This window comes from Myotis yumanensis, unplaced genomic scaffold, assembly GCF_028538775.1.
Source record: "Myotis yumanensis isolate MYYU_CA2020_CCGP unplaced genomic scaffold, mMyoYum1.0.hap1 SCAF_18, whole genome shotgun sequence".
Classification (NCBI taxonomy): domain Eukaryota; kingdom Metazoa; phylum Chordata; class Mammalia; order Chiroptera; family Vespertilionidae; genus Myotis; species Myotis yumanensis.
The window spans coordinates 14,613,727-14,629,723 of record NW_027223769.1 but is presented as its reverse complement, the minus strand read 5'-3'; the positions used below and the strand labels follow the sequence as shown (position 1 = coordinate 14,629,723).

General features: G+C 49.7%; 1 protein-coding gene across 2 annotated transcripts in view; it reads left to right on the top strand.

Annotated features, from left to right (window-relative positions):
* KIAA0513 (KIAA0513 ortholog) overlaps nt 1–15,997 on the top strand; it is a 54,340-nt gene that overhangs the window by 26,220 nt on the left and 12,123 nt on the right. For both annotated transcript variants that reach the window (XM_070399089.1, XM_070399088.1), the window contains exons 2-8: nt 5,106–5,595; nt 8,199–8,298; nt 9,139–9,212; nt 11,270–11,340; nt 13,043–13,223; nt 14,035–14,075; nt 14,566–14,644. In XM_070399089.1, coding sequence (XP_070255190.1) covers nt 5,282–5,595; nt 8,199–8,298; nt 9,139–9,212; nt 11,270–11,340; nt 13,043–13,223; nt 14,035–14,075; nt 14,566–14,644 — 860 coding nt within the window. In that variant the 5' untranslated portion in view covers nt 5,106–5,281. The remainder of the gene's footprint in view (nt 1–5,105; nt 5,596–8,198; nt 8,299–9,138; nt 9,213–11,269; nt 11,341–13,042; nt 13,224–14,034; nt 14,076–14,565; nt 14,645–15,997) is intronic.

The window sequence follows — 15,997 nt, the reverse complement described above, 5'->3', positions numbered from 1 at the left end:
CTGGGGTGTTGGGGAAATCAGATTTGAGCAAAACCCCTCGGGGATGTGGCTGAGCAGCCGCAAGAAGGCAATCTCCTTCCGAGTTCCTTCTGCAGCCAGGCCTACTGTGGCGGGAAAAGGCTGGGCAGAAGGAGGTGGCCACAGGAGGTCTGGAAACCTCCCACCGGATGTGCCCACTGGCCCCTTTGCTCTCATCCTGTCCTCCATGGCGGCTGCCTGTGTTCAGTTCCTCCCATGGCTGCCCAGCGCCCTTGCACTGCATTCCAGGCTCCCACCGTGCCGACATGCCCTCCCTGCACATCTATCCCAGCCCAGCTGGCCAACCTCTTCTCTGAGAGCAGCTGCTCTCTACCTCATCAGCCTTCCCAGTCCCTGAACTTCCCAATGCCATCACTACTTAGGGCTGTGCCCTCTGCCCAGACTATTCTCTGCTCAGCAGACCCTCAGGTCTTCCCAGATGATCTTCTGTCTTAGCTCAAATATGCACCTCCCTGACCCTCCGTCCAAAGAAGCCCCACCTCTCAGCACTCTCAGGGACATCATCACCTTGATCTGGGTTTTTATTAAGTGTCTCTTACCCTCCCTCTGCCTTACACACACACACACACGACCAAATGCTCCATACGGCCTTGTTCATAGCTGTATTCCCAGCTCCTTGCACAGTAGTTGATGCCTACAGCTGCCCAATAAATATTTGTTGCCCTAACCAGTTTGGCTCAGTGGATAGAGCTTCGGCCTGCGGACTGAAAGGTCCCAGGTTCGATTCTGGCCAAGGGCATGTACCTTGGTTGCAGGCACATCCCCAGTTGGGGGTGTGCAGGAGGCAGCTGATCGATGTTTCTCTCTCATCGATGTTTCTAACTCTCTATCCCTCTCCCTTCCTCTCTGTGAAAAATCAATAAAATATATATTTTTAAAAATATGTATTTGTTGACTGAATAGATCAGTGGTTCTCAACCTTGGCTGCATATTAGAATCACCTGGGAATCTTTTTAAAATCCTGATTTCTGGGCCTCATCCTCCGGAAATTCTGTTTCTTTGTTACTAATGTTGTGGCCCCACCCCATAACAAAGAAACAGAATTTCCGGAGGATGAGGCCCAGAAATCAGGATTTAAAAAAGATTCCCAGGTGATTCTAATGTGCAGCCAAGGTTGAGAACCACTGGAATAGATGGTTAAGGCCATTGGAAGTTATAGGTTGACTTGGAATTTTAGCCTAATTTGGTTGGTAGAGACTTCTGCCATAAGTCTCTGCCATAAGATTTGGGAAATCAGTTGTAAAAGTGCAATTGTGGGAAGGTTTGTCCTGCTTCCAGTCTGTAGAAAAGTATTTTTAATATCCACATGCTGAAACTTCAGAGGTTCTGCCACAATTTAAAACCTGGAGTGTCAGAGTCTGGATCTACTGTGGGTCTGAGAGTCTCCGTGTGTATAAAACAAAGCAAATGGATTGGAGCTTGATCCACAGATGTGTTTTCTTTGGCCACCGGCATGTTTTGAAGTAAATTTAAATGAGTTGCCAAGGTTGCAGAATTGGAAGATTTCACAGAGTAGATTTCAACATTGTTTGGTGAGCTCTTTGGATCTGATACCACTGGGCCCGAGATCCTGCATGGTAGCACCCAGTAGGTCTGAGCAGGGACAGTGTGGTCAGTTCCACTGGGCTCACCTCCTCTGTGTTCTCTGGATGGCCCAACACAGGCAATCCACTTGAGCTGTGGGATCCTGGTGTGCTCTGCGTGCCCGTCACCTTATCCTGCACAGAGGCCTGAAATCACATTTCCTTCCTGGAGGAAGAGGGTGGGATGGCTTCCAAGGCCTTGAGCACCAACTGCCTTTACCCTGCCCTTAGTTCTGTGAACAGGCTTGGCATCCCGGCCTTCTCTCCAGAGAGACATGCAACCTGGGCTGAGGGGCCCGGGGCTGCCATGTGAGATGACAGTGCACAGGCCCCTGGGGCCCGAGTGCTGAAGCCCAGTGCCTGCCTGGAGCTCAGGCCTGGGCCCTCATTGGGGGCCTCTCCATCTCACTTCGTCCCCTCCTTCCCGAGCCCACAGAGGAGGCTCCTGGGAAAGGGTGACTCATTCTCAGGATTTTCTAGCTGAGACCCTGTGCTGGGAGAGCGTCTCATGAGCCTCAGGCTGGACCAGAAATAACCATGATAATTGGGTCTGATCTTGAACCTCCTGTGTGGTGGGGGTTCTGCCCTGGTACATAGCACAGCCCTTCTGACCACTTGAAATGTTTCAAGATACTTGTTTCCTTTTCCCTGTGGATTTTTATTTATTGCATACTGCATTGTTGTGGTACAGAACAAAATAAAAAGGGGAAATTACCTCTGTGCCAGCCCTGTAATACACTTCTGTATTCTTCTCCAGTCTTTTCCATATGTATACATAATTGTAATTATAGTAAAATTAAAATTCACTCACTCAGGATTCTCAGAACCCGGAACAGAGGGTGACATGCAGTAGGATTAATAATTATTTGTTGACCGTAAAATATTTTGTTTACTTTAAAGTGAACATTCACTGATGTTCTAATTGTTTTCTAATTGTATATCTACTAATTACCATTACATCAAATTGTTAGATTTATTTGCCATTTTACTATATTTAGATTTTACCCTCAATTATTCAGGATTAGAAATACTGTTGCAGTGAGCATTTCTCTTCACATAACTATTTTCGAGTATTTTGAATTATTTGCTTAGGACAAATTCTGAGCATTTAAATTTCTGGATCAGAGGAGAGAAAAATGAGAATTATAGAAATTGCTTTTTAAAGTATCCCTATTACCAGGGTTGTTAGAAAATTTAGTTTTATCATAACCTCATCAGCATTTGGATTATAAATTTTTGCTAATTTTATAATATCAGATGGTACCTACTTGTTTTAATATGGGTTGAAGAATTGTCTACGCATTTAATAATGGCATTTCCTTTTGTGTGTCTTACCTGTTTGAGTAGTTTGCATATCTATTGGAATATAGATTTTTTTAGTATCTATCAGAATAGAGATTTTTTAGTTGGATTTGAGTTAATTTATAATATTAATTGATTGACTCAGTTTTCCTATCATAGTGACTGCAAACATTTTCCTAGTGTGTGATTTTCCGTCTTAATAGTAGGTGTGTAATAGGTGTGGCTTTCTGTTGTACAGAGATTCTGAGAACACGACTGCCAGCAGGACCTTAGAGAGCTAACCTGGCCTCCATGTCTCAGATGGGGAGACCCAGCCCAGAGAGCAGAGGCCTCGGCTCAGTGACACGGCTGGGGAGAAGGGAGCCCAGGTTGCCCGAATCGCCAGCCCTCTGATCTGAGCTCCTAAGCGTCCCTGTTGCTCTTCTCGCCCAAAAAGTTCTTTTGCACTGGGGTTTATAGGTCTCTTCTTTGGACCAAGGCAAACTTTGTAGGACTCTACTGAGGGCGTGCTGTTGCCATTCTGATGACAAGGAGCCAGCCATTCCATCTTCCTGACTCAAGGGCATTTAAAAATACCCTGGGCTGGGGAATTTGGAGAAACCCATAATCGATAAGCTCTTAGCAGGCAGTAAATACAGTTTTGTTGCCCTCAGAAGATGCATTAGTTCATCAAGATCAGTAGCCTCTGTCTGCCAGGTGTTGTCCCAGACATTTGGGTGGGTAAAAAGGGAGGAGAGGGATGTGGCCCTGGCTCGGGATGTGCTCTTGCCTGGAGGGGCTTTGGCAACCAGAGTACTTCTTCCCGCTTCATCACTGGGAAGGGAGGGCCCCAGAACTGTCAGGTGACTCCCAAACTGGCTGTCAGGAGACCTGGTTTACAAACAGAGATTCTGTCCCCAGCTCTGCTATTACATAGTCTGTGTCGACAACTCTCTGGACCCTTAGAGCATGTCCATGGTCAGGTTGTTTCATCATCAGCAAACATATGTGAATACTTTTTTAGTCAAGACTGTGCTGGGCACTCAGGTTGCTACAACAGTGGCTAAGGCCTCCTCCACCCTCCTGGGGTTATACTTTAGTGGGATAAACAAAAAGGCTAATACCTTCCTGCCAAACAGACAGAATTATAAATGAGTGTAAGTAAAATGCCAGGGCTCAACACGGTTAAATAGGGAAGCTTATCAGAAGAGCTGAGCTAAGCCAAGCCTCCAGGGATGGATAGAATTCTGGGTGGGCAAGAGGGAGGAAGATAGAAGAGGTAGAAGAGTAACAGGACAGACGCCAGAGGCAAATGTCATTGTCCAGGGTGGCTGTAGTGCAGGGAGAAGGGGGAAAGGGGAGGTTGGGTCCAGATGGCCATCGATGTTAGAAATTGTCGTAGGGGCACGGCCAGTGTGGCTCAGTAATTGAGCAGCAACCTATGAACCGGGAGGTAATGGTTCGATTCCCGGTCAGGGCACATGCTTGCGTTGCGGGCTCGATTTCCAGTGTGGGGCGTGCAGGAGGCAGCCAATCAAAGATTCTCATCATTGATGTTTCTAACTCTCCCTCTCCCTTCTTCTCTGAAATCAATAAACAAGAAAAAACAAATTGTTGGAGGGTGTGAGTGGGATGATGAGAAGGGATATATATCTGAAGCCTGGGAAAGTTCTGGGTCTTGAGTGGAACAATGCTAGGAAAGGAGCTCAGAAAGGAAGAGATGTGAGCCTCGGGGGTGAGGGGCCCATGTGCTTAGCAGAAACCTCTTTTCCTGAGACTCCTGACAACACCCATCTTCCACAGCTATTGATCCCAGTGACAGTGGGCAGCAGGTGTCTAGCCTGAGTCAGACTTTATCCATTGTCCTCAGTCTGGTAGTCTGGAGTGGAGAGAGGTCCGGCACACACAGCCCTCTTGAAGTCTATTTGGAGAAATTCTGATGGTATTTATTTGCTCACTTATTCAACAAATATTTATTGAGTGCCTACTCTGTACACACCAGGTATTTAACAGTAAAGCAGACAAGAGGAGAATGACGGTAGTATAGAGAGGTCCCAAATTCTGGAATTTTGGGGCCTCTTCTCTTTACAGGGAATTGGGTAACGTAGTTCATTCATTTAAGTCTGGATTCTCAGTGCTGAATTTCCCTTACACAAGGAGCTGCCCTCCTGCTGATCATGTGTGTGTGTGCTTCCATCCTAGATGCCTTAGGGCCACGTCAGCTGCCCCAGAGGACTCATTCCTGGTGGCCAGAAGTTGCCAAGCAACTCACATGTGTTTGGCAGGCTCCCTTGGAGTCTTCAGCTCCCAGTGACACTCCTGGAAATCTACTCCTCCGACCTACCCAGCTGGCATCCTCCTCGGCAGCCCACCGAGCCATGGAGGCCCCGGAGGTCCCCGTGGGCTCACTGATTGACTTCGAGACAGAGCCATCCGCCTCCTCACCTGTGGAGGCACTGCCACCAAAGCTGCAGGATGGGGACAGCGGGTCGGAGAGTGAGACCACGGAGTCAGCAGACAGCGAGAACGACATGGGCGAGTCGCCCTCTCACCCATCCTGGGACCAGTACCGCCGCTCCTCCTCCAACGAGTCCTTCTCTTCCAACCAGAGCACGGAGTCGGCCAAGGACGAGGAGGCCCTGGAGCTCAGGGAGTTCATGCGTGGCTACGTGGAAAAGATCTTCTCCGGAGGGTAAGTCCCCGGGGCCTCTCCGCTCTAGGCTCTGTCCCTGAGCAGAGCGTCACCTGAGCCAGGGCTCCCAGCCGCTCACCAGCCAGTGATAGGCCTCCCCAGTTGTTCACAGCCCCACCCCGGCTGCAGATAGAACTAGGTGGGGAATTTTCACCCTTTCTTTGATCCCACCACTGCTTTGACCACTCCACCAACACCCTCATCTCACCATTGCTGAATCCAAGGACACTAGTTTTGCTTTCCCAGTAACTGCGCGCTTTCCTAGTAACTGCCAGAGTCATGCTTGGCTAGGGGGCCACAATTATTAGCTGGCATTAAATTTAGGGGCAATATAAGGCAAGGGGGTATCAGAGCCATGCTCCTTGTGATGAGCCTTAAGCAGCTGCTTGGGTGGGGACTCTTCCTAGCACCTCTTCCTGGCCTTTCTTTCACGGTTCTTGAAGGGATGGGTAAGGAGCATGGCATGGGGAACAACAGGAAGTGGGAGTGAGAGTTAGAATGCAGGAGAAGCAGGGAGTCTGTGGATAGGTTCTAGCTTTCCCGCCTCATGCAATTACTGTCTCAACCAAGGGCCAGGAGAGGCAAACAAACCCAAATTCAGGGGTGGCAGGTGTTGACTGGAGATCTTGCGTCATTCACAGAAGCACATTCAGGGCTGAAAGTCTTGCTACTCAGACTGTCTTTTTTATATATCCTATATAATAAAAGGCTAATATGCAAATGGACTGAATGGCGGAATGACTGGTCTCTATGATGGGTACTGACTCCCAGGGGGCAGATGCTCAATGCAGGAGCTGCCCTCTGGTGGTCAGTGTGCTCCCACAGGGGGGCACCACTCAGCCAGAAGCTGGACTCACAGCTGGCGAGCACAGCAGCAGTGGTAGTAGCCTTTCCTGCCTCCGCTGCAGTGCTAAGGATGTCTGGGGGCTCCCAGACTGTGAGATGGTGCGGGCTGGGCTGAGGGACCCCCCTGAGTGCAAGAATTTTGTACACCAGCCCTCTAGTATAATATATTTTTATTGATTCAGAGAGGAAGGGAGAGAGAGAGAGAGAGAGAGAGATAGAAAACATCAATAATGAGAGAGACTCATTGATCAGCTGCCTCCTGCACCCTCCTGACCAGGGATCGAGCCCACAACCCGGTCATGTGCCCTGACTGGGAATCAAACCATGACCTCCTGGTTCATAGGTCAACACTCAACCACTAAGCCAGGCTGGGACCCAAAGCATCAGCATCACTGGCAGCTCCTTAGAAATGCAGTCTTGGGCAGCACCCCGCCCCCCACACACTGGCCTGGATCTGCCTTCTAAGAAGGCCTCACACGTGTGTAACTGCCCACACACATCACATCTGAGGAGCTCTGGACGAAGGGGAAGTTTTCCAATTTCATTAAAGCAGTAAGGATGTCTGCTGTTGACACTCTGCAAAGAATACATTCTTTTCTATCGTGATTTAGGCCCCTTGTTTATAAACTGGCATCGTTGGAGGCAAACTCAGGTGTGCCTCAGTTTCCTATGCAGTTAAAAAAGAGAAAATTTCAAATGCTAATCCATCTATTTGACTATCTAAAAACCATGTATGTTTGATTTTAAATGCATTCTGGGAGAGCAGTAGATGTGGCTTCCTATTTATTTTGTTTGACTAACACTGACATTAGTCAGCTTTCTCTGCACACACCCAGTTAACGAACAGGGGAGAAAGCCTGAAGCTTGTCAGTTTGCCGGGAAGGCTGGTCTGTATTTGCGGCAGCCTGTCGGCATCATGGAACATGGACAGCTGGATCGGACGCATTTTCAAGAGCATTCCAGAAATTACTGCAAATGGCTGGCAAATTCTCGTATTTCATCTGGTGTTTGGGGATAAATGAGACCAAGATGTTTTCTACAGAACCTTAAATAAACGAAATATTGGATAAGCCCATTGATCTTCAGCTCCTACTTCATTTTTGCAGTCATTGAATTTTGGGTGGAGTATTAGCCCCCTATGAAGACTGATCAGAAGTGATTTGAGATCAGTGAGCACTTTGTCCACTCTGGAGGTGGTGAGTGGTGACCCACTACGGTCCCCCAGTCTCCACCCCTCACACAGAGTAGATAGAGGTGAGAAGACTGGCTTTTCAGAAGCTCAGAGGCTTAGCAACCACGCCCGCCTTCTGATTGGTGGGAGGGGCATCAGATGCTTGTCCTACTGAGGCTGAGGCATCCTTGAATTCACTGGGTGGGTCCATGCTGGCTTCAGCACCAGAGATCTGTGAGATAAGCTAGAGAACGAGCCCTCAGAGGAGGTCGACGTCACCCTTGTTAGTGCTTGGACCACCGAACTGAAGGCAGGAGGACCAGGGAGAAGGAACATGGGCTTTGGAGCCAGGAAGTCTGATGGAGCCCCTGTTCACTCCCCAGCTGTGCCTGGTCCCCCAAGCCAGTCTGCTCACCTTTGAAATAGAAATAACACCATTTCCTTGAGAGGGTTGCCCAGAGAGTAAGGTGAGCTGACGGAGTCCAGGCAGCTGTCCTCAGCTGGTGTTCCTCTCTTTCCTCTTCCCCCTATGGTAACCTGTTTTGTTCCAGAGATTGAAAGTTTTTCCCTCTGCTCTTTTTTTCAGGGAGGACTTGGACCAGGAGGAGAAAGCTAAGTTTGGGGAGTACTGCAGCAGTGAAAGTGGAAAAGGCCGGGAGTGGTTTGCTCGATATGTGAGCGCCCAGGTAAGAGCAGGTGTGATGGGAGAAGTAGGCGGTGATGGGGACGGGGCTGGTGATATGTAGCATCCTCTTTCTTTTTAATTCCTCCACTGAGGAGAAAGGAGTGGAGGGAAATGACCCAACAGAAAAAAAAGTAACACTTATCTCAAGATGTTCTGAAAGGCCTATTTAGAATAGTGGGAAGTGGTATGTAGCTCATTTGGATGCCCCGCTGGGAAGGAATGAGTGAGAAACTGGCCTGTCCACCACATGAAAGTCCAGAAAAGTTCAATTTTAAAGGCAAGTGTGTGGGTTAACCTATTTTTATTAAATAAACTACCATATCCAGTTTTTCTAAAGATATATTCAGGACAATGACAGCCTGTAAGTTCAGAAAAGAATTACATTTTGTAAATATCCAGTGGATTCCTTTTCGTTTTCTATAAAGTGGCTTAAGTTCTTAGTTTTTAAAGTATTTTTCTCCCAGATAATTTATTCTTCAAAGAGAAATTAGAAAGTGCAGGTAAGCACAAATAGAAAAACTACTAATAAACCTACAATCCAGAAATAGCCAATGTTGTTATTTGGGGTTTTGCCCCTCCACACTTTCGTATGAGGGTGAGGGGTGAAGTTCCTAGGAGATGCAGTAAAACATCTGCCTGTGCTCCGACGAGCTGTGTCCTGTGCTGGGTGCCAGCATCTGCCGGGGTCCTGGCTTCTCAGGGCAGGGGAGGCTGTGTGGTCCTGGGCTCTCACCCAGCTGCCTTGAGAGGTGCTCAGCGTGGTAAGCCCACAGCCCCTCTGAGCTGCCCTGTGCCTCTGCCACCCAGCTGCCTGATGACATGTCTGCCCTCCCCCCAACAGCGCTGCAATTCCAAGTGTGTCTCAGAGCCGACCTTCTACCGCCTCGTGCAGTCGTTTGCGGTGGTCCTGTTCGAGTAAGTAATGCTGCTGCTCAAAGCCTTTGTCCTAAGGAGCTTGTCTTCCCTTCCTACTCTGCCTCACGATAACCCGGTTGTGAGTAAGAGCTGCCGAGTCATCAACTCGTGGCTCCTGTGATGCACCCAGCATCAGCTAAAAGGAGAAGTCGTGACCAGCAGCTGTGGGAGGGAGTTAGTGAGAATCCTTACCTGCAGTAGAGACGAGAGGATGCAGCCGGGTGTGAGTAAATCCCTCACTCCGGTCCTCGGGGCAGGCTGTGATTACACACAGTTGACCTCACCCTCCTCCAGCAGAGATCTGGAATTTTCTTGATTTCCTGTTGTGAAGTACTTCAAACTAGGTAACCGCCCACTTAATGATACGACTGGGTGACACAGCCTGCTCTGAGTAGGCATTTGGCACTGCTGGGCCTTTCTCACAAAGGCGTTGGTAGACAGTATGTGTGTGGGGGTGGAAAGGGCCCCTCTGCCTCTGTGCAGCTGTGGGAGGCAGGCCCTGGACTCGCGGGCTCTCCTGGGACCCACGGCTCTAGGACTGCCAGGCCTGCTTCAGATGTCATGGACCTGTATCGGAGCGGGTGATGTGTCCTCCAAATTATGAATCTAAGGGACACATTTAGGCCTGGGGGAAGCTGAGCAGTGGCTTCAATGATCCAGGTGGACAGCAGGGATTGTGGGTGGGAAAGGAAGGGGCTGGCCTGACAATCACTTAGTATCCTTCCCCCATCACCTCAATGTGGCCTCAAAGCAGGGCCTGGTCCCATGGCTTCTACCATAGCTACCTCCCTGTGTCTCCATGTCCATCTTGTCCTTCCCTTCCTTCTCACAACAGAAATGTAGCTCTTCTCTTCAATCTTAACCCCCCTGTGTCTCGGTGTCTCCTCATCATTCCGCCACGAACATGGGGCATGTCCTGGAGGAAAGTGAGCAAAAGAGCCGAGGGTCTGTGTTTCCTGCGCTTGTCCAGAACACCCCAAGTTCAGGATAGAGCCCCAGGGGGGAAACTGGGTGTGCCCGTCTCAGCTGAGAGCTCATGTTGTCTCGTGTGCACCATGCTCTTAGACACAACATTCTTCAACTTCCAGACATTTGCATCTACAGAAGTTTTCACGAACCCGTAGTTGGTGTAGATTGTGCCTGTCCCACATGGTAACATACTTATCTACTTCTCAATTTTTCTTTGCATTTTTTCTTAAATAAATTTAAGGGGAAAAATTAAATTCAAGTTTCAACCATGCTAAAACACAAAATCTTTCCATTACTTTGTGAGCATATATATTGTTGTAGGATTGCAAACAAAACAAAACTTCATAATATTTTGAAATATTTATTAATTTTTTGAAATATGAGTTTTATAATTTTAGTTTATTAGTATCTTTAGTTTTTACTTTTATTTAGTCTGTATGGTTTTATTAGTAGTTTAGTTCTTTAAATTTATTAAATTATTTTTATATTAAAATAGCAACAAAAATGACCCAAACCCACTGTCTAGATCATTTCTATTGACTTTTTCTTTAAGCATTGTTTGTTCAAGGTTAAAAATTAAACTAGCTCTGGCCGATGTGGCTAAATGGTTAGAGCATCAGCCTGCACACTGGAGGGTCTCGGGTTTGATTCTTAGTCAAGGGCACATACCTGGCTTGCAGGACCAATCCCACCCCTGCTCAGGGTGCATGTGAAGGCAACCAATCAATGTGTCTCTATCATATCAATGTCTCTCTCTCTCTCTCTCTCTCTCTCTCTCTCTCTCTCTCTCTTTCTCTCACCTATCTCCTCCCTTCCACTCTCTCTAAAAATCAATGGAAAAAATATCCTCACTTCTCATTAAAAAAAAATCTAACTCACCTAACTCAGGTAACTGGACCAAGGGGCATTATTTTTGTTGTCTCTCCTAAGTAGCATCTGGGAAGTGAGGTACTAATTTAGGTGTCTTTGTAAAGGATTTTGGTCTTTTTTCATGAACTTGCAGTAAAAAGATTGGGTAGAAAAAAAAAAGAAAGAAAGAAAATCGGGTGGGACGATTTTTAGCCAGTCAACCTTGCTTCCCATTTCAGGTGTCATCAGATGGATGACTTCGGGCCTGCCAAGAACCTCATGACCATGTGCTTCACTTACTACCACATCGGTAAGACATGGGGCATGGCTCACGTGGAGGGCAAACTTGGGAACCCAGGACTTGTCAGCTTCGAACCTGGCATCAAATGAGGATTTCTTCCTGATCAGAGGCAAAGCTGTGAGGCTTCCAGAAGACAGTGAAAGCTGATGTTGGGGAGGGAATGAGCGAGCGAGGAGTGAGATTCCTGAGACAGGAGGAGACATGGTCTACCTGGCGGGTCAGGTCATTGACTGTCCACAGTATGAAGGAAACCTCCCAGCTGCTGGGAAGTGAGAAAAACACTCAGCGGGGCGTTTCACGATGGCACAGGCACTGCTGGATGTAAGGACATCAGTTTTAGGCTTGGCTTTTGGGGGCAGGTGAGAGAAGTAGTCTGGATTCTGGGCTGGGAAGCCCTCCCAAGCAGGGGTCAGGGTGCCTTCATGCAGAGTGCAGGCTGTTCTTCATGCTGAGGCTCTCACAGCTCTTCTGGCTCATTCCATTGGGACTTTCTGGTATGCGGAGCTAGAGGGCTCCCTGTCTTAAGCTGCTACAACAGTCTCATTCGGGCCATGTAAGGAGACGTTGCTAGGCCTGCACGGGGACTGGAGCTGGGTCAGGGCAGTGCTAGCGCTGCCTTCCTTCCCACCCTTTCTGCGTGACCCACGGGTTCGATCTTGTGTGTATCCCTGTCCTCTGCAATTTGGCATGGTCCCCTCATTCCAACAGCCATCCTCTCCATGCCCCTCAGTTCTGTTGGCAGTGGCTGGCCTGACTGCTTGAGCTCGGCCAGGCCACCACTGGGCAGGCTCTTGGTGCTGGGCCACTCATTGGCTGCCTTTGGGTCAGCTGGGAACCCCTCATCCAACCTGTGGCTCCTTCTTCTCATAGAACAGCTAGATGCTACTTATCTGAGTCAGACCTGTGCACAGAGCAGCTGAAATTAGGAGATACTCAGCACCTTGACCTGTGCAGGGCCCTTTGACCTGTAGCGGATGCTGTGGCCTATAGGGGCACCTGGGCCTGAAGGGGTCACTTTTGACCTGAAGGGGGCATCTTGTCTGGGGGTGTCTTGACCTATAAGGGGTGATGTGGCCTATAGGGGGCACCTTGGCTTGTAGGGGGCATGTTGGCCTGTAAGGAATGCCTTGGCCTGCAGGGGAGTCTTGGCCTGAAGGTCCATACACTGCCCTCAGAAAGGGATATTCCTTGTGTTGCCTCCACTCACACTCCTCCCAGAACACCCTCCTCTGGCCATCTCCCTCATCCAGCACCCTCCTGTTTCAGGCCCCATGCAGGTGCATCAGCCTGTCTGGAACCTGCATGCCTCCTCCCACCACAAGGAAATGCCCTTCCTCTGTCGCCCTCCAGCCCTTGGCCTCTGCCATTGCCTTCACTACGCTCACTCTGTGTGTATTGCTCACCTCCTTTCTGGGCTGCGTGCTTTGGGGCTGGATCCTTGCCTGTTTCTTCTTTGGCCCCTGTGGCACCTGGCTGACTTCTTGTACAGTCAGTGCTTAGTGACTGCCCGAGACAGAAGGTGCCTAGGTCACGTCTTCCCTGGGGCACCTCTCAGCCGTTTGCTTCTCGCTGCCGCATTCAGCCATGTGGAAGGAGGCCTCCCCGCCACACCAGAGCGGCTCCAGCAGCTGACAGGCGTTCCTTCCGCCCTTGGTTGTTGCTGCTGCACAATATGGTTCTTATTCCCACTTCCTTTCTCCTCTGTCTCCAGGCAAACCACACCTGCTTCCCTCAGAGTCCAAGGAGAAGCCTGCAGGGAGCATCGACTCCTACTTGAAGTCCGCCAACAGCTGGTTAGCGGAGAAGAAGGACATCGCCGAGCGGCTGCTGAAGAACACGGAGAACGTCAAGGGCTTCTTCGGGGGGCTGGGACCCCTGGTCAGGAAAAACGAGTAAGTGTCGCCTGCTGAGCGTCTCTGTCTCACTGGGGAGGGGCAGGCACGCAGGTGTGACAAACAGCAGAGGTGACTAAGTTCCAGGTGAGAGGAGTTGCTGGCCTGCTAATGACAGTCTGTTCGCCCTTGGCGATCTTAGGGGCCGGGAGCTGCTGGAGAAGCGCAGCTGCCAGTCCAGCTTGCCTCCCTGCCCCCAGAGTTTTCTAGGGTTTCCAATGTGCTCTGCTTGTCGACATGCAGGGCGGTCCCCTGTGGTCTGTGTTTTCTGGATGGATGAGGAGCACTTGGACATTGTCAGTTGGCAGGAGGGAAATGACAAACCCTCCTTCCTCCTCCCTCTGACTGGTAAGAGCTTGTGTTAAAGGAAGAGGCAGGTTCAGGAGAAGCCTCTGTCCCCAGGACAGCAGCTTCCATAGACACTCAGGACCCTGTTCACGCCTGCAGATGTGAACACTTCCACAGGGGGAGAGGCACGTCAGCAAGAGAGCTCTGGGCCAGGTGCCTGTGCCAGCCACCTGGGGTCCCCGCGGTCACCTCCAATGGCTTGATTACAGTCAGGCAACTTGGCTTTTTCTCTTTTCTGGTCTATAGAGTTTTGAATTCAGAGAAAATGGCACAAAGAAGCCTAAATTCAAAAAGACTGGCAATTGACAAATGTAGCATTGGATTAATTGAAATTTGGTTTAGAGAAAACCACATGAAATGTACACACTGGTTGTGAGACTGAGTCCCGTTTCAGTAGTGTAAAACGGTTTCTTTGAGAGAGTGTGGGGGTCATGTTGTCACTGCCATGGTCCCTCTCCCCCAGGGAGGAGGAAAGCAAGCCCAAGGACAAGCCGCAGAAGACTGGTGAGTGCCCCCGCTGCCCTCCCTCTTCCCGGTCCCGTAACCCAGGCCCCACAGGAGTCTCCCACCAGCCCCCCTTTAACTAGCAGCACCAACAAGCAGGTGCCTAACTGTCCTGGGCTGCACTGCCCCTGCAGCACAAGGTGCTGCCGTAGGTGACTCCCCAGTCCCTCTCAGCTCCGGTCTGTCTTTTTGCTGAACTTCCGCTGGAGAGCCAGTCCTCTAGGGAGAGGAAGCGAGAACTAAGCTCCTTATCCTGGATGTTCAGGGAAATATCACTGGGGGTGCAGGAGCCTTCTGGGGATCCCTCAGAAAGAGTCATGGCCAGGTGTGAGGAGCTCATTACTGCCCACGGGCAGTGGCAAAGCTGTCGTGCAGTTTCAACTGTGCAAAAGTGTGCATGCCTGTGGCCGCTGGGGAGCAGCAGTGGCCTCAGCAGCATCCATGGGGTTTGCAACCGGAGCCATGCTCAGTCTTCCTCCCCCTCCCACAGTGACCGTGTGCAGCCCGGAGGAGGAGAGAAAGGGGGAGAAGATCTACCTGTACACGCACCTAAAGCAGCAGCCCATCTGGTAAGGCCCCCCTCATACCTGGTCACACCAGAAATGAAGGTCACTCACGCAGATAAACAGATGAACAATAGCAGGGTTGGTGAGGATGTGGAGAAATTGGAGCCCTCATATACTGCTGGCGAGATTGCCAAATGGGGCAGCCACTTTAGAAAATAGTCTGGCAGTTCCTCAGAAGGTTAAACATAGAGTTACCTATGATCGGCAATTTCATTCCTAGAAATGTACTCAAAAGAATTGAAAACGGGTATTCAAGCAAAAACTTGTGCATATATCTTCACAATAGCGTTCTTCCTAAGAGCCTAATGGTGGAAACAGTGTGACTGTCCATTTCTATGGACATTTGCTGTATGGATACACACAGTGACATAGCCATCCCACGGATGTCACCCAGCCATGTACAGGAACGAGGCACTGGTACCTGCTTTAGCGTGGCGGACCCAGGAACAGATTTTGCTAAGTGAAAGGAGCCAGACTGAAAGACCAGATGGTGTGATTTAATTTACATAAGATGTCAGGACAGGCAAATCCCTGGAGACAGAGTAGATTAGTGGTTGCCAGGGGTTGAGGGCATTGGGGAATGAGGAGTGGCTGCTGATGGGTATGGGGTGATGAGAATATTTTGGAAATAGATAGTGGTGATGGTTGTACCACTCTGTGAATATACCAAAACCACTTATGTATTGCATGCTTAAAGGAGTGAATTTATGGTAGGTGAGTTATACCCCAATAAAGCCACTTTATATGTATAAAGGTCCGGTTGAAGTGAGAGGCCGGTGGTCAGGGGAAATCTTGCCCTCCGTCTTGCTCTGTGTGGATGAGCACTTGTGCTGCTAATCCCTCTGCAGCCTCTCCATCCCCGTGTTTATTTACTCACAGCAGGCAATGCACCAGCACCTGGAACCCCAGGTACCAGGCATGCCCTCCCTCAGAGATCACAGTGTAGCTGTGGGAGAACTTGGCCACAACAAAGCCGGGGCCGAGCCAGAGGGCAGGGCTGGAGCTGTCCAGGAACTTCCCTGGGGAGGCCCCATCTGAGTTGGGCCACTTTCAAGGGGAATCAGGGAGAAGTGGAAGCTGACCAGCCCATCACAGCCCCTGGGCCTTGACTTGGGGGCTGTCTTATCATCTGCAATAGGGTAACAGCCCTGAAGGGCCAGGTGATGAATATTTTAGGCTTTGCAGGCAGCCACTCAACTTTGCTGTTAGAGAATATGTAAGTGAGTGGGTGGGGCTATATTCCTATAAACACTGATTGACATAGGCAGCAGCCGGATTCGGCCCACCCACCAAATCCATGGTTGGCTGACCCCTGATCTTTAAGAGGAATGCTTCTTACTGTGTGTCCCTATACAC